The sequence below is a fragment of the Poecilia reticulata genome, linkage group LG11 (genome assembly GCF_000633615.1).
Source record: "Poecilia reticulata strain Guanapo linkage group LG11, Guppy_female_1.0+MT, whole genome shotgun sequence".
In the NCBI taxonomy this organism is placed as follows: domain Eukaryota; kingdom Metazoa; phylum Chordata; class Actinopteri; order Cyprinodontiformes; family Poeciliidae; genus Poecilia; species Poecilia reticulata.
Window position 1 is genome coordinate 13582133 of NC_024341.1, and position 18798 is coordinate 13600930.

Below are 18798 nucleotides of genomic sequence, written 5' to 3' on the forward strand. Positions count from 1 at the left end.
TGTAGAAGAATGTGGCAGGAATATCACAGCAGTCCAGCTCATCCCGGAGCTTTATCAGCTCCAAAGTGGCTCAACACAGAGATAAGGATAGGGAGGGAGGTCACAGACGGGGCTGCGCTTCCAGAGCCGACGAGCCGCTTTGTTGCCTCGAAAAGCCAGCTGCTGATTCCAGCTCCATTACAATCTGGTCAGGCAAAAAAAAAAAAAAAAGGGTTATAGTCAGGAGGTTAATTGTTCTGGTCTCAGAGCAACACATAACTAGCTCCACCAAAGGCTCATATCTGTACTGTTTTGTTGCCATGTGTCACGTTTTAATTTTAACTGTTGTTTTGGTCAATTTATTTAAGAAACTGAACTTGTTTTTCAGAAAGCACAAAAGATTTCAGTTCATTTTCATACCGTACAGTCAATGTGCTGTACAATTACAAGGTCAGGGCTCCTTTTGCAAGACCCTGTGGATTCAGATGGTTAGGCGACTACACAGGTGTGTACGACAGAAGACGCACTACAAAGGTTAAGAACATCAAATCTTTGAGGGTTGTTTAATTCACCCTTTTTAAAAAATCTTTTATCTCGTTTTGTTGATTTAAAGGGATAATTTAGATATATTGGAATTACAACTACATAAAAAAGTCAGTATCTTATCTGTATTAAACAGTTCGGTTCAGTTAAACTGATTATTTTGTATTGCAGAGTTAAGCTAACGGCTAAGAAAGAGATAGAGCGAATGCTACTGCACGTTAAGATACCGAAAGCTGATAATCTATCCGTAGAACAAGGCTTATAAAAATATTAGTATGTATTTTTAACGCTAAACATTTAGATGTTTTAATGCTTTTTGATCGTGTTAATATCATCACAGCAAAACGCAATCAAAGAACACAAAGAAGTCTCAAGTCTATGGGCAAGAATTAACATATTTATTACACTGTAAAGAGAACAACAATACCAGAATTATACTGCAAAGTTTCACAGACTGACAGACCATAGTTTACAGCCCAAAAAAATGAAAAGAATCAGAATTGATAAATCAAAAGAATGAAATCAACAAGAAACCACAGTTCTGACATAGTAGACTGGAAAGCTCTCTAGAAGACTCTGACTCTAAGTGGTTCAGAAACCACCGTGTGTCAGCCTACCACTAACCTGTGGTTTTTATATCTTAATAAAGTATTGCACAACGACTTCAAATTATTTGAACTTTTTTTTTTTTTTTTTTTTGTCCTTTTTACATTTTGCCAACAGACCAGGAAAACCCTCCCCCTCCCCTTGAAGTTCAACTCATTGCCTCTGGTTAATGCTACGCAGCCCCTGCATCGTCCCCGTATTTCCTAACGTCTGGGAAGTTTAAATAATAGGCAAGTCCAAATCAATGGTGTTCATTTTTATATTTTAGTTTTGATTTGTTAAGTTTTCCTGTTTTTTTCCACAAGATTTGCCTTTTCGAACCCCGGCTGACAGGTTCGACCAGCACATCTGCATGTCTTCACAACAGACAAAAGGAGAAAAGAGGGACGAAAAGAAGAACAAGAGAGACATTTCTCCTCTGTGATCTTACTTTATATATCATAAACATAAGAAACAACAATTTTCTTTAAAATTTGCACACACTTTTAGATTTGTTCAAACATTTCAAACTCTTGGTGTACTCAAAGGCTTAAAGGAACATAACAAAAGCTTTTTTTTTTTTCCTTTTTTTTCTTATTTCTATTCATTTATGTTTCATTTATTTATGAGGTCTGCATTGTTACCAAGTAGTGATATGGTTTTGCAGCTGTATGAGCTTCGACTTTGGATTTTTATTTTTCCTGTTCTCTTGTGTCCATTTGGTTTAGACTAGACCAGTATCAGCGCCACAACTGATGCTCTTATCGTGCTCTAAGAGGTAGAGTGAGACAAACTTGTTTGCCACATAGAAATTTGTAGCAAAGCACAGCTAGAGAAGGGAATACAGGTAAAATAGAGCTTCTCAAAGAATCGTTGAGTACTAGTTTATTTTATTTTTATTTCTTTGTCTTTTAACTCAGATTTTGCCCTGATAGAAGAATGAAGATATTCGTCATTTGTTGTAATGTTTTCCAACAGCTTGGCTGTCTTGTCGCAGCTTCTGAGAAGTCGGGACTTGGACACCTTTTTGAACTACGTGACCCTTCAAATTCAAGAGTGCAGGTGTTAAATTTTGACATGAGGAAAGAAACAAGAAACTCTGGAGGGAGCAAAGTGCCCCAAAACATTTGTGTGGGCCTCCACTTTTTTCTTGAGGTCAGAATTTTTTTTTTTTTTTTTTTTTGTAACACGCTTCTGTATAGCACCAAGGTGTTTTGGGGTGAGGAACCTTTGAGTATGTCAGGGTAAGTGCTCTTCTAATGCAAATGGGAGGTTTGTTTTACTTATATTGAACATTTACAACAAAGTGTCATCGTTTTAATCTTGTATATGAAATAAACTACTTGGGGAGGAAAATGCAAATTATAGTGGTCTAAAAGTCCAGCTTTACGTTCACATTGTGAAAACTGAAAACAAATTAAAAGCTGACAAGGACACTAGATCTAGAGATGCACCGAGAAACTGTCAGGCCATCAACTCAGTAGGTCCTGATGGGTAAATTTCAAAATTATGATATCTTTCCTGATCCCTGAATGCACCAAATATAAGTACCGTATTTTTGGGACTATAAGCTGCTACTTTTTCCCACGCTTTGAACCATGCGGCTTATAACCCGGTGCGGCTTTTCTATAGATTTTTCTTCAACCACCAGGGGGCTCTTTAGCAGGAAGTGAATCATTGGAAGTCAAAATTAGAAATCAAAGAAGAAAGTGCTGATTTTCATTTAGAACAAACACATGCTAGCAGCAGGCACGGCGAAGAAATGTTTTCAAACTCATATGATGCATCGTTTAAGTTGAGGGCCATCGATCTGGCAGTACAGGATGGAAATAGCGCAGCTGCACATGAACTCGGCGTGAACGAAACCATGTTTCGGGGTTGGAGACGGAGGGCTACGTCCTTAATAAATCCAGCAGATTTATTAAGATTCATACTTCTGCTGCCCTCTGCTGGGTCCTTATGGAAAACCGAGTGCGGCGGAGATACCAGAGGCTTCTAGCCCGGTGCAGCTTATATATGTACGTTTCCAGTTTTTTAAAAATAATTTTGTAGGTGCGGCTTATAGTATGGTGTGCTCTATAGTCCGGAAAATACAATGCTATCAGGTTGTGCAGACAGAAAAAAACTTCTCTCTAGTGGAGATGTTGTTACTGAGAAAAAGAAGACTCAAAAATACTTATTTTCTACAACTGGTAAGGTTTATATGCAAGTCATTCAGGCTTCAGGAGAGTAGAATGTTCAGCAGATAACAGGAAGGCTCAGAAATAATCTTTTTCAGCTTTCAACCTCTGTCTGTATTGGAACATGCTGGATTTGGAAAGACATTTCAAAAAGTTAGTTCAGATTTAGCACTATTTAAGTTGCGGAATATAGCGTATATATAGTGTATACATATATCTATGTGAAATGTGTAACCACTTAATTTTTGCTTTACTATTGAGAGACAACATTGATATCGCCTTAAATAAATTATTAATGGCTTGAGAAAGTAAGTCTAGACAAAATTTTAAATGTTGCCTATACTGTAGTTATTAAAGAGAGGCTGGAATTGGCTAAAATTAATATTTGTACAACAAAGCTGGGAAAGACTGGGGAAATTGGCCATTCTGGTCGGTGCATCTCTAACATGACATGAAAAATTAACCTTGATTCTTCAACAAAATGTTTACCATGTCACATTCTGTATTATTGCTCCTGGTAAAATGCAATAGTTTTTGTTGTATTTCCTCCTTTTTTTCTCCCATTATGGGTACAGTTGAGATCCACAAAGGCTTAAAAAAATTTAATTTGTGATATTGAAATAACACATAAGTGGACAAACCTCCTTTTAAAACATGTTTACATCAGGATTTTGGTCCTTGGTGTCAGTCTTTGGCTGTTTTTGGTGTTTCATGTTGAACTTGTGTAGTAATACTGTATGTGTGTGTGTGTGTGTGTCTGAGAGACCTGGTGCTTTGCAGTGTTAAAGCTGTCAATCGAAGTCTACACCTCTGCATTTGGAAAATCACTTTGTTAGAGTACTTTTTTTTGTATTTTGTCTTTTTTTTGGTTGTTTTGCATTTTTTCTAAAAAACAAATATTTAACAAATCTTCAGTAATGTACATGCACAGCGTGTAGCTATTTAAATAAAAAACATTTTGGGTGCTATTCTTAGAATGTTAAATAGGGCAAAAAAATGAATTTGATGTGTTTATGTGTTAAAACTGCATCAATTCAACATAATATAAAAAGAGTGACGATGCTGATACAGATTACAAAATTTCTGATGAATTATGGCTCCAACATGTTGAAAAGAAGCATGCCAAAATAATTTCCATGACAGTGCAAATACATATATGTACAGTGCTGTGAAAAGGTGCTTGTCCTACGACAGATTTCTCCTGTTTTTGCTTTTTTGTTTCCTAAATGTTTTAGATCACGATCAGACAATGATATCCTGAGTAAATACAAAAATTCCATTTTTTAAAAATCTGAATTCAATCTCTTTAGCCAGGGATGATTTCTGCCAGACAGACTTAAATAGCACCTGTCTGACAACATGAAGTAGGCTAAAAAATCTCAAAAAGCAATCCATTTTGATCTTAACATTTAGGTGTAACAAAAAAAAAAAACAAAAACAAAAAGTTGAAGAAATCTGAAAGGGTCAAATACATTTTCCCAGCATTGTATGTCCCTTGTACAAAACATTTAGCTTAGCATTCCACGCAACATGCTAGTTCTCAGACAAAATCTGGATCAAAATTAAGTAGCAGCTCTGAGATTATAATATTGTGTCTTTTCTTGGGGTGAGGGGGAAAAAAATTCATGAAGCTACAACGAATCTACCATCTACACACAGAATAGAAAAGCAGCTTAAAAAAGGTAACACTTCTCTTTTTTTTATCTCTTTTTGCTCTAGCTAGAGATGGAATTATGACGAGTTTGAACTGTGACTTTTTTTCCCCCCAGGTGCTATGCATTGTCACAAGTGTCCAACACATATTCAATAAATAACCATTAGTGACGCCACAGGACGGGAAGCTTAACAGCGTGACATCTACAGAAAATGAATAAAAAGCATGGAGAAAAGTTGAGAGAGGAGGAGCGTGTCTGCGCACTGTTGGGTTTCCAGGTCTGAGCCGCCCAGCGGCTGCCATCGAAGATGTCTGACAGTCTCGCAGGCGAGATGATAACCTCATTTTCTGGTTGTTAAAGAGCTTTTGTAACCGGGCGAGCGTGCACGCGCGACGTTTCGCCGTGCGTCCTTGTGTGAGTGTGTGCGCGCGCTGTGGGCAAAGTCTTTGCATTCTGTCCAAGAAGTCTTCCTTTTGCGTCCTTCGGGGGGACTCGGATTCGGATTTCACAGCCCACTGACCTGGATATTACGACAAGCGAGAGGGAAATAATGCCGCCCGAACAGCTGGCTTGACTTGCAATCTGCTGCACATCTGCCCATTTCTTGGCGGCTGGGTCTGCGAGCCAGAGGTTCAGTCCATCCCTTATTTATTCATCAGCCTGTATTAAAATCTAATCTCTTCATTTGCTGTGAGCATTGACCACTTCGGTCATTCTGCTCTGTATGTAAAGTTAACTTAGGTGTAAGGTCTGGAACCAAGAGGAAATAAAGCTTAACTGAAGCATTAAAAATAAAACCTTTGTGAAGGGGAGGCCTTGAGTTCCTCCTACCAGTCTTTTCATATTTACAAGGGAAAGTAAGATAAGCTACAATGACGACATTGACAACGACAGGTACAACGACAAACGACAAGAGTAAAGAAGTGTAGCGATAAAAGGATGTCAATTTTAAATTCATTCATTCAAAACAAAGAATATCTTTGTGTTTCCTTAAAGTCATGGCAAGTCAATATGACCTGATTTTGGACCTCGTCTTCCTCCTCCTTCAACCACGTTGCAAGTCAGACAGAAGCACCGCAGTCCGTGTCCGCGAGCCGCGTTTCCTCGGAATCTTTGCAAGGCAATGTCAAGATGAGGACAAGTCATGCTGTTTGTGGGTTTTAAGAACCGACTGAAGAACACAGGAAGCTTTCCTAGCGAGGCGTGCCGTCGAGGGCGGAGGAGGACGGGGTGCTGGGGGTGGATGAGCGCGGGGTGGCGGCAGGCGGGGTCGCAGCCGGACTTCCGGTGCCGCTGCTCGGAGTGCAGGCTGACGAGCTGATGGGAGCAGGAGTCTCTGAGCCCGGAGCTCCTCCTTGCTGCTGGCTGGACTGTTGCTGCTGCTGCTGCTGGGCCTGGAGGGTCTGACCGCAGACATGGTGGTGCTTCTCCCAGTCCTTGTGCTGGCAGAAGGAGCCGCAGTAACGCGCCGTGTTGCAGCCGCTGCACGTCTCGCTGGCCTTACGACCACAGTTCCAGCAGCTCTGATGGACATACGGAGAAGGAAAAAAAATACTACATATTAGTGAAACTGTAGGTTCATAATCACTCAGATATCTGAGTGTTTTTGCTGATGAACTTCTGAATACTACAGTAAATATATCTAGTTACTGTTTTGAACAGCTATAATGTACCACAGCGATCACTTATTAATAATCGCTAAATAAACATTAAGCCTAAAAACCATGCTACTGCAACAAACTGAATGTTCTGCTCTTTGTGTGGGAAATATTTGAGTGTTTTCTTGATGTTGAATCCTGAAACATTAAGTGGTGTTGTCGTCAGTTGATATGGCAACAAGTCTGCATGTAGCGTGGCCGACACGGAGAAGAAGTTGTACTCTGGTTTTTCCCTTTGCTGTGGAGCATAGGACTAAATTAATAATACCTACATTTCCAAGTTTCATTGAGTTAACAGGATTATTCTACCATGGCAGCGCAGATATGGATGGCTGGTATTTTTTCCCTCCAGAGTTGTCCGCATGCGCAAAATTTCTGTGTGTAAACAACAACATGCAGGGGGTCTATATTTGTAAATCTGATTTTGATTAAGTCAGTGCCTCATCAGCTGTGAACCTCACCACACGTCACTGACATGGGGTGAAGTATGACAGCAACCCTCAGCATACAGCTGGAGTTACAGAGGGACATTGTAGATTAAGCATAGAAGGGCTAGAATGGTCTAGTCAAAGTCCAGACCAATATCCATTGGAGATTTTTGGCAAGACTTGGAAGCTGATGTTCAGAGAAACCATTCATCCAGTCTAAGTGGTCTTAATTAATTCTGCAGCACTAATAAAGTATAAACTCAGAGTGGGTCACACATCAGCTTTCTATTTGAAAACACAAAAGTGAGATTTGCAAAATTACAATAAAAACACAAACTGTGGTTTGTGGAACTCTCTCTATATAATGAAACATGCCTGTGCGCTTATATGTACAAGTCAGCAAAAATAGATCTAAAAGTCTTTTCTTTCGACACAAAGACCTCCTAGAGGTCTTGGAAGCATTTCAGGGTTGCTGTACATCCACAGGAAATGGGAGAGCAGAGTTACACGCAACCTCTAAAAGTTCTCCCCCGAGACGCTTCTCTTTCACAAGCATCACTCCACCAATTAATGTCAGACGTGAGCCATATTTCCCTCTCACTTAACTGATTAAAACCTCAAGGTCTCCAGTGGTCATTAGCAAACGAGGGCCGCTTTCCTTACTCCCTCTCAGCTGAATTAGAAACAACGTCCTTTGCATTCTGGCGTGAAACAAAGAAGACGGAGGGAAATTGAAACAGCCGATGCCTGTATTTTATTCTCCTGCTATATCCTGACTGAAAAGAAGAACGTTTAAAGCTGGGCATATTTGACCGTTGCAAAAGATGTTTCATCAGATTCTCCTAAAGGAATCATGCAGATATTTTTTTTCCCCCCTGTATATAATAAAGTCCCATCAGCCGTCTTATTTGAAAGCCTCTGGAGCAGAAATGCATCGAGACAGAATTCGACGCCGTATCCACAAGCGTCAGACTGAACCGAAGGGTTACAGGTACCTCGCTGGAGTCTTCCTGCTGGTTGATGACGGAGAGCGCGTCCTCGGCTGCCTGACGTTTGGCCTCAGCTACCGTGTGCTCCATCTTCGCCCGCTCGCTGCTGATCATCTCGTGAGCCTTTCGCTCGGCCTCCGACACGGCCTTCTGCAGCTCAGACATGGCCTGTCGCTTGACCTCGTTCACCGCCTCTTCTGGAAGGAGTTTGGAAACAAGTGAGTTTCGTGCGTTTCCTCATGCTGTCTTTGGATTTATTTTTTTTGCTTTAAAAATGAACGTGTCAGATAACACAAGTTCAAATTTTATGATGTTATCTATGAAATATTTACTCTTGTCGATCTAGAAGTCACCTGGGAGAGATAATGCCATTCGGTGTTTATTCAGAAAGACGTGTAAGAAAAGCCTTGAAACGGAGAATTAAAATTTTAGCAGCACTATTAGAAAAAACCCCCAAACAAAGTCCTAAAAATTAGACACCTGTATCATTTTTTTATTTTCTTTTAGTGTTTAGTTTTGAAGTATTTTTAAACCTTGTACATCCTACTGTAAAAATGTAGATGTGTGGAGTTCGGTAAACTTCACTGAAACTCTGGAAAAATGTTTCACCAGATATTTGGAAAATTTCTTCACGTAAAAACGATAGAGGAACTATGATGCCTGTTTCTCATCACAAGGCGGTAACTTTGCATATAGTCCATGAGATCATCACAAATAAAAATGGAAAATAGATCCAGAAGGACAACAATCCCAAAAGCATGACCAAATCAATGCAGTAGCCAAGCTTAGTCAAATTAAAGAATGTTTTTTTTTTTTCTAAAGGGTTCATTTATTTTGGGAGTTGACGATGGATATCTTATTCAGGAAGCAAACTAAATATACATTTTTTATGTTTAGGTGAACCCGCCCCCCCCCCAAAAAAAACATACAAAAGACAAAAGAACAAGTCATTTCATTCCAGATAATAACACAGCGCTTTCAGGCTTTCCCAGTGTGTTATTTTACATTTGTTTAGAGCAAAGAATGACCTTGAGTGTGGATATTAAACGACAGAACCCTGTCAAAGCAAAAGGAGGGCTTTTTGTGTTTGTTCCCGTCATGCCTGTAACTTGACTAATTGTGTATGCAAATCGGCCAATTTACATTTAAATTATGCATTTCCATTGTGATCCCAGAGGCCCACGCAGTGAAGGGGAAGCGGTAGGAAACCGTGCAAGGTGCTTGAATATTTATCACTAACTGTAAACATTTGCCTGTTTCAAACAGATGTATTCACGGCTGCTCGACATTGTATTAAAAAAAAAAAATCCTTTTTTTTTTTTTGCAATCCTCTCTGGGTTACATTTATATTAGTTTCTCCTCAGAAAAAGGGTGAAAAATAGCAAGCCCTGTTTTTTTATACAAACAGCTTTATATCTTATTAAATGGTTGAGTTGCCTTATTTGTACACGTTACAGATGTATTGTACGTGCAAAATGTTGTCGATGTGAGGCGAAATGTGTACTTTTCTAAATACATTTTTCTCCAATCTGATTGAAGAAAACATTTAAACCAGGGGGGTTTTGTCTTTAACCTACTGTGCTGACTGAAGTCATAAAAATTGCTCTGGCGCCTAGAGATATAAGCCTTGTGCATTGAATCGTGATTACACGCCGAATGCCTGAGATGGAAGATCGATCAAAGCCGGAGAGGGAAGGAGAGAGTGCTGGAGAGCAGTAGGAGCTCCAGCGGTGTTACTCAATTCAATTTAAATGCATATTACTTGTTCTGAGTATCACACACATCATGCATGGTCAAGCAAGGGGGGCAATTTCTTTTCTCCAGCAACTTTAAAAGGCACATATAATCTATCACTGATGCTGAATACCAAGTGGACTCCTTCCAGTTCTTCAAGGCAGCCATGTCGGTGAGTGTGCACACTCATAAGCGTCAATTAGATACACCTTTATTACTTATTCTTTTCTCCACAAGTTGACACAGTTTTCTACAGTTTCTATTAGGTGAAATAAGGAAAAGGTTCTTGTCCTGCCATTGGGGATAATTTCTGTGTCAGTTTTATAAGACATAATGACACCATAAACTCCTCTTTACAATGCAACTTAATGGGATTTTATACTCCCACAGACTCATCGGCTCTTTATTAGCATGGTCAGTTCAATTGCTCGCCATCAAATACCAAATCGACCAATCACGTTCAAGCAATTCAACAGGCAGACATGGTCTGATAAACTGAGGAACTGCTGACCTGCTGGGATATTAATCACTACCAAAAAAAGAAGAAGAAAAAAAAAACAATCCAACACAAGTGGTTTGAACAGAGTTCAAAGTTCAGAGTTCAAAGGAGTGTAAGTAGACTGTTTCTACTTACACTAAGGATGATAGAAAGGCAACAGTAGCTCAAATAACAAATCATTCCCACAGGTCTGTCAAAAACTTTCTCTGAGCAAAGAACATGTTGGAGCTTGAAGCAGACGGACCACAGCAGCTGAAAACCACTAGAAACTGTTGATATTAGGACTCACTGAGGAACCGTAAAGACTGGATCAGTTAAACAAGCAGTCAGAGTCCAAAATATTCTAACCTTATAGAATCTATTTCTATACATGTTTGGTGGTAACCAGTTCAATACCAAGTATCTACCTTAGGTATTCCAAGAACTTAAAACTTAAGAGTAATAATAAAAAGTTGAATTGTTCCCTATTTTACGCGTCTCTGTCTACCTAAATCTGAATGTTTTGTTCATTTTAAGAGCAAAACTTCAGAAACTGTTGTGTATGTAATCTAATCAGGTATGTAGTTGTCTTGGTCAACCTCTATTATCACACTGGCACCAGATTTAAAACAATGACTGACAATATAATATCAGATTCCCTAACCGAGATGCTGAACATCACTCACAGTAATGGCTGAGCATCCAAAACTAGGAGAAATAGGAAACTTTTAAATCAACGAGCATCATAAAGAAATTTTGCTCAACTTGCACTAAAGGGGCACTCAACATTTCTCTTAGAGTGCTTCCAGGTCTGCATTGACATTTAAAACGGTACATTTCGTCAACCTACACTCACTCTCCATCAAAGTGGGAAAAAAAAAAAAAAATCCAGCCTTGATTTGATCAAAGTCGTGGTCTTGTAAGCAGTAAAGAGTAAAGCGTGGAAGTGGTTCTCACCAGCTTTTTTCCAGATCTCTTCTGGGACATAACCAGACACGGGCCGGTGCAGAAGCTCCCTGTGAATTTCTGCAGAGGAAACAAAGAAGATGAATCACATACTGTGAAAAGATTGCCCAACAAACAATGTGGATTTTTTTTTTTTTTTTTTTTTTGACTGGTACTTTTGACTGTCTATTTGTTGATAAAGACATCAAAGTTGCAAAGTAAACCATTAAATAATTATACTCTTAAAAAGCAGTAATACGGTACCAAGCACATTTATTTGTACCTCTAAGATATGGAAAAAAAATAAACACCACCTTACTATCCTTTTCACTATGCACAGTGGCAAGGTTAAACAAAATACAAACAAAAGAGAGCAAATTTAGTGGTAAATGGTAAACTTAAGTGTATTCTACAGTAGAATCTAAAAACATTTGCATTAAAGCAAGAAAAACATGCTTCAAATTTAAAGCCCACACACAGAATGAGATCCTTTGTAGGCTCTGTTTTTGTAAAAGCTTAGGAACCTGTGATTTTTTTTTTTTTTTTTACCTGATGTTGCATTTTCCTGTGCTGCAGGGCTCTGCTGCCTCGACTGCCCGCTGGACGCCCCCTTCTTCAGCTCCTCGGCGTCGCTGTAACGCCTAATCCAATAGTTGAGCTCCTCGCGGTCGGCCTCCTGGCACCTCCGCAGCACCGTCAGCGAGCGCCTCGTTTTCTCCACCATGTCCATGATGCAGTTCAGCAGCTGGGCAGGACAAAAGACAAGACAAAGCGCTGGGTTAACACATAGAAACAAAGGCACGGTTCATTTAAATTCAGCTGAGATGCAATTTTGGAAAGGTGTATTGTTCCATTTTTATTGTCAACTATTTATTTTAGTATGTCACGGGCCAGAATTACAGTGCTTTTCAAACGTTATATTTTCACACATTTGCCACGTTAAGAAGAAAAAGATCAATATATGTTCCAACTCAGTTGAATATGTAATATCAAGACACTTTACAAAAACAAGTCATTTCAATCCATTCGTGCTTACATTCCAGTTGATCGTAGTTATCAAAAAGTGTGGAAAAATCAGTTCGTTATTCCAATTCATTTAAAACATTTTCTACCTAATTAGAATCTATCAAGTCATTGTAGCAGAAATCCCTCGTGTTAAGCATGCATGTAGTGACAGTGGAGAGGAAAAGCTTCCCTTTAACAGGAAGAAACCTCCAGCAGAACCTGGATAAAAAGAGCACAAACAGGGGATTTTTCTAAAAGAGAATTGAAGTGTCCATGAAGAACTAATTGTTTACTATCAGAGTTTTGAAGACTGTGGTTTGCATTGGTATTCAGCCTTTCACCTGAAATTACGACTGAAAATCTTTTGTGCTGTATTCAGATCCTAGCAGCTTTTTAAAGGTAGGGACTGAAATGTTTGTCCACTTAGCTTCTCAGTCAGCTGGATGGAGAACATTTATGAACATTAAGTTTCAAGTCCTGCCACAGATTCTCGGTCGGATTCATGTCTGGACCTCGACCCAACACATCAGTATATCTGGATTGAAATCGTTCCATTGCCCATCCGTTGTGTTTCTACGCTTGATGTCCTGCTGGACGGTGCTGCGTCCTCTGAAAGGTTGCCTTCAAGAACTGAACTGAAATTAGTCGTGTTCTTCTCCCCATCACCTCTAATCAGCTTCCCCGCTGAACTGAAAACAAAACCCCCACGACTCCCTCCGGCCACCACGGTGTTGTGTATTCAGGTTGACATTCGCTGCTGGTTTTCAGCCTCAACTTTTCTCATGTCGGCCAAATGCACAGTGTTGGTCTCCTCTGATCAGAGCACTGACTTTCACATGTTTGCTGGACCCCTGCATGGCTTGCAGCAAACTGCCACTTTCTTTATACCACACTTTCATTCGGACCAGATGTGTGGAGTGCACGGCTAGTAGTGGTCCCGTTGCAAGCCTCTCCCTCCCGAGAAGGGGATATCTGCAACTCTATCAGAGTTTCCGCTTCTCCCCTGATTAATGCTCTCCTCACCTGGCCTGTCAGTTTAGATGTACGGCCACGTCTTGGTAGGACTACGCAGAGCCTCACGAGATGTCCAAAACTCAAGATACTGCTCTATAATCCATTTCATAAGGTGTAACAAGTGATGAAATTACACATAATCACTATTTACCATCTATCTGAATAGGTTGGGTTAGTTTATCACATGAAATCTGTGGTTATATTGTGACAAAAATGTGAAAAAGCATAGGGAGTATCAACCCCTCGTGCAAAACATTACATTAACACCGAGGAGTGTCAGCATATTTTCAGTCTTTTCATTTTGTGCTGGTTTCACTGCTAGAAAATAAACCAACACCATAAAATATAAACAACGCACAATATCTGCAAGCTGCAAAAATGCAATGGGAGTCTGCAAAATCAATAATTTATGTTACTGATAGCAAATAAAAAATAAAGATTCCTAACTCACATCTGCAGCAGACGACATTTATTAGCCTACATTTTTTTCAACCTGTTTTTTTTTTTTTTTTTACAAATAAACAAGGCACAACAAACACATTAATAATAATAATACAGCTCCCTGATCCGCAGTCCAGTGGGATAAATGTTTTACTACGACATGACAAACACTATCAAATGTTACTTACAAAGAAAGAATAGTAATAAAAATGTTATTACTTTTCTTACATGGTCAAGGTGCTTCCACTCCTCAGCCCATTCTCTGTCCGTCAGTCTGTGGTCGATCACCTCTTCCTGCCTGCTCCCCGCATGCATACCTGCAGTAATAAAAAAAGGTCAAAAACAAATGGAAAGAGAGAAAGGGAGTCACTACAACCAAGAGCAACAATTGATATAACATTACTTCGTCATTCTCCTTCTATCATTTCTCCATTTTTCATTTTGTCCCTCTTTCATGCCCCCCTCTCTACATCCATTTTTCCTCCCTGCCCTCCTTTCTTTGCGGTCTCCATATCTCTCCAGCACCCCGAGGGCAAATGACTGAACTTCTCGTCCAGTTAACATCCATCACCGGGTGAGACATGGTAAATGTCTCTCCTATATTTAGAAAAGAGTCCTTTAGAGCTTCATCACAACTTGGCATATGCAGGAAAAAAAAATGCCTCTCATATTAAAACACAATGTTAAAATGGAGCAATAGTGGCTGCAGCACCGCGTCTTTGTCCTCCAGCAGACATAAACTGGGTTTTTCTGGGAAGCGGGAATAACAGTCTTTCATCTGAGCAATAGGGGCAGTTTTAACACTGAGGCTAGTCGTAGCCCTTCATTAAACAGTAACATGATATCTCTGACCACACGACTAAAAGCATGTGATTCTGACGAATGAAGTCTAAATAGTGCAAAAATACCAAGAAACCACAAGCAGGACTGAAAGAGGAAGCGTAATCTGAATGCTGAAGACAATTTTACATCCACTCCTCAGTTGTTGTTGCTAGAGATGCGTCAAAGTGCTTAAAATTACGTGTAATTTCTTTTGCAATCGCAGGTAAAAACACGGCTAAGAAAGAGGCTTTACTTAATGTATAAAGGCAGTAGAACAAGCTCCTTCTAGGAAATCAATGACGACAATTCTTTTGCATAAATTACAGTTTAAAAACATAAAATCCTGGACAGAAAGGCTGTTGATGTTTCCTTAGACATCTGCCAAGGTTTAGGCTTTTAAGTAATATTTTTTCCCAGTTATAGCTTGTATGCAGAAAACGTCTTTATTATGTCTTTTTTTTTTCTTCATGTCCTACTTCTTAGTTGAAAAAGAAGTAGGACAGATGAAGCATCAGAGGGACTATGAGTCATTAACTTTCATTAAGATTTAGGCAAACCTAAACTAGTATCAAACTTCTAGAGATTTCCCTTTTGTCATATATCAGATTTAAATCAGCAGGAGGAATCTGCAGAGATGCTAAGAAATAAGCACAATGATTTGACTTGAGCAGAGACACGCCTATAACATACATGACAGTAAAATCCCAGAGGACCAGGTTTCTCAAAAAATGGACTTTGGCTTTAGTGGAATAGTATATTGAATTATCCAAATCACCTTTATTTTAATTAGGTAAAAAAAAATCCTTTTACAAAGCTCAGTAAAAGGTTTCCTAATCAGAGAAGAAAAATGTTGCATAAATGGCTTTTCAAAGCAACACAAAGCATGCCGTGTAAGGCTGCGGGAAACTTAAAAAGCACAAAAACAAGAGGTAGTTTTTAAAATGATTTTGATCGGTATCCATTATTTCTTCGCGTTTATGATGTGCCGAGCCTAAAATACCTTCAGACGTCTAAATTCAATTACAGTTTCTTTGTTTGTCGAGTCGGCCAGCAGACCGGCGGGTAAAGCTGAGCCGTCGGGGCCCAAGAAAACAAGCGTGCCAGATGAAGACGTGGTTGAGGACAGACTTGCTCACGACTCGGGTTTACCTTTGTGTCTTTTATGCAGTGGATGTCGCCGCAGATCAAATCCGTATTTATTCAACAAGTGGTAGCAGAAAAAAGAACAAAGTGCACTCCTGATACGGCTTAAGCTGCACAGCTTGACCTCGTGCTTTTAGGCCATTTTTTGATCTGTATGTAACATTTTGCAGTAATTATTTCCTATGCGTTTATATGCATAGTCTCCATAAAAATGAATATGAATATGCTACAGAGCAGCTGTCGCACTCCATGCGGACATTTTGCAGAAATAGGGGTGTGCATGACTGCCCAGTATGCTCCCTACTGACCGTGTGCAGACGGACGCCTCTGTCTTGAGAAGCACAGGTAAAAAACCAGGTGTGAGGGATGACTTGTTTGTTACCAACCTGTTTGCAGATTATAAATGACATTATTTATCCACGCTTTTTGACACCAACTGTCCCGGAGAAAGGAAAACAGCGATCCGACACGCTAAATTTACGAATGTACCAGTTAATACAATGAACTAGACTCTCTACACGACTCGACTGAATGTACTATAAACGCTCTGGATGTGTTCGCATACGGCAGTGTTGTGAAAGGCGGCCACTCGTGGTGTACCAGCATGTTGTGTCTATGATATAAAGTTCTATAAACAAGGAGACAAAAAAAATAAAAAATTCAGCAAACCAAAAAAACCCCAAAAAACACAACCATCCTTACCAATAGGCCTGGCTCGCTCTCGGATTTCTCTGTGATTGGAGGCTGGGTGTCTGTACGTGTCACGGTAGTGATGGGCGATGGCCATGTCGTCTAGCCTGTAGTGCTGTGGAGGAAGGGGGCCCGGGTGGGGCAGCCCGTTGGGTTGGTAGGAGAGTCCGTTGGACGGACTGAAGCGCTGGGCGGGGCTCATGGTGCAGGGTCGTTTGCTCGGGTGGACGTCTGGGTGGATGGTGCCGTCTCGCTCGAAGCCGTTCTCTTTGGTTCTGAGCAGAAACGCAGAATGACGAATTACGTTTTTTTTTTGCATTTGTAAAATCGTGATAACAGGACTTGATGAAAGAATGTGACACTGAATGTGTCTTCGATCTCTTGTACCAGAAAACAAAGAGATGTAACAAGTTACAACACATGAGGAGAGGTGAGATAATGATACAGGTACAAATGATGTCAATATCACACCTCATTTGTAAAAAAATGTGTGGTGCAGCACCTGCTCGCTAGATTTATCCTACAAAGGAGTATAACGACTGGTGCAGGCCCTGGAGCTGTATCTCCGGTATAAGTGCAACCTCCTACCAGATGAAGTAATTGCCACGACAGGTTGCGTTACCTGGAATCGTCGAGGGGCTTCGTTCCGTTGAAAACAAGTTAAATTTATACATAAACAATTAAACCTCGCTCACAAAAAGTAACACATGCAGACTCACACAAGTAGTTTCAAGGGGATCAGGTGGATTTTTGTTCGCCTGCTTCAGAAGATTAATGTGGCCAGGTGTGTTTGCGTGTGTGCGTGTCTGCGTGTGTGTGTGTGAGTGCGTGCTTGCACATATGTGCCTACAGTATGTTTTTGTGTGTGTTCTCAGCTTTGTCAGTTCACAGTTAAAACCTGCCAACCTCCCCTGCTATCAACGGTCCCCTGGTTTCCTCTCTCCCCCCTCTGTCTCGCTTCTCTTCCTTCCCATCTCTCTCTCCGATGAACAGATTGAACTTCTTAATGAGCTGTTTTTATGGGCTCCTAATGCTCATCCACAGCTCTCCATATGCTCTTTTCTTCCATCCGTCCATCTCTCCGTCTCCCTCGACTCATCCTTCCACCTCCTCCCACACGCACGCGTCTCTCCCCAGCTTTCCTGCTGCAACAATGTTTGCATCTTATAGACACCAGAGAATAAACATGCAACCTTACGGTCACATTCATGCACAGTTTGCTCATGCGTGCCAGCACATTTCTTGTTTATAGCTAAAAATTTTTTTTTTAAAACGGGCATTTCAATTAGGAATGCAGCAGAGAATTCAGCTGGTGACCGTTCCCGATTGGGATCCATTTTCTAACCAGCGAGCGCATCAAATAAGTAAGTATTAGCAGGTCTGTGTTCTTTCATGGAAGCGAACTCAAAATGAGTTGTTTTCTGTATCTGTGAAGTGTCTGACATGAAGACAGAGGAGGAACAAAAGGTGTAAGCAAACCTTATTTTATTAGAAACACGTTGGCTTTTCGTTCAGCTACTTTTAATCAGAGTGAAACGTCAGCAGATCCGAGTGATGCTGAAACAATTGCAGCGGAGATTCTCTTTTCTACAACAGTTCAGTTCTGTCACTGAACATGCCGGATTTGTCAAAGATGGGAATCTTCTGGACATTTCCCAGTTGAGATAAGGGTCTAACTTAAAGTTCCTGATATTCAACGCGTTCCTGGTTGAATATCACCTGAATTGCTGAATCAAGTGACTGAATTACTAATGACTGCAGCCCTTCAGTCAAGTTCTGCACAGTGATTCAGGCGCGTTAAGGCTAATGCTAACTAAAACTAACGTGAGCGTGGCTAATTAGTGCTTGTTTTGACATATCAGAAATTTCGTTTTACAGCAGAGCTGTGGAACAACAACAGTTCTGACCTACACAAACGTTGAGATTTTACCTTTGGTACTCATCAAGATAACTAATAATTGTTCACTACAAGAGGCTGCTTAGCATTCCCATAAAGTTACAGTGAGTGGATGTTTTGAAAGTCTAACTTCCTGCTACCGCAGTTCTGAGTTAAATGAATAATTTCTTAACAGTCATGGCGTGTTGGAGAGATCATGCAATCACTCGAATATGATGCTCTGGAGCAAAACATGCAGGACTCTGATCTTACTCTACTAGCAAAAGTTCGAGGCCATTCAATGTGGCGCGCTTTTACACTCGGAGGTGTTCAAAAACAGAACAACATGTCTAATGGTTTGAAGTGTTGTTGATGTTTCTATGCGATTGTTTCCCGTAATCTGGGAGCATTGACGTTTTCAGATTTTCAGTTGTGTAATTTTAGGCTGTTCTTGAAAAAAAAATGTTATATTTTAACACACTAACAAAGTATAACTTATTTAATTAAGATGGTTTCCCTTGCAACTCATTCAGAAAGTAAAAACTATATTTTGTTGCATCAAAATCAAAGTCAGTAGAGCTTTACAACATCAGAAATCACCAAAAAACATATCTGACTGGTCATATATATATA

General features: G+C 40.1%; 1 protein-coding gene across 2 annotated transcripts in view; it reads right to left on the bottom strand.

Annotated features, from left to right (window-relative positions):
- Positions 1-5041: 5041 nt before the first annotated feature.
- The window catches only part of runx1t1 (RUNX1 partner transcriptional co-repressor 1), a 68185-nt gene continuing 54428 nt past the window's right edge, over positions 5042-18798 (bottom strand). The window contains exons 6-11 of one of the 2 annotated variants that reach the window (XM_008421961.2): positions 16302-16564; positions 13863-13951; positions 11724-11919; positions 11187-11255; positions 8024-8214; positions 5042-6465 (exon numbers count right to left, since the gene is read on the bottom strand). In XM_008421961.2, the coding sequence (XP_008420183.1) occupies positions 6136-6465; positions 8024-8214; positions 11187-11255; positions 11724-11919; positions 13863-13951; positions 16302-16564 (1138 nt within the window). In that variant the 3' untranslated portion in view covers positions 5042-6135. Of the gene's footprint in view, positions 6466-8023; positions 8215-11186; positions 11256-11723; positions 11920-13853; positions 13952-16301; positions 16565-18798 lie in introns of both variants that reach the window. The other variant, XM_008421960.2, reaches the window with a different exon arrangement.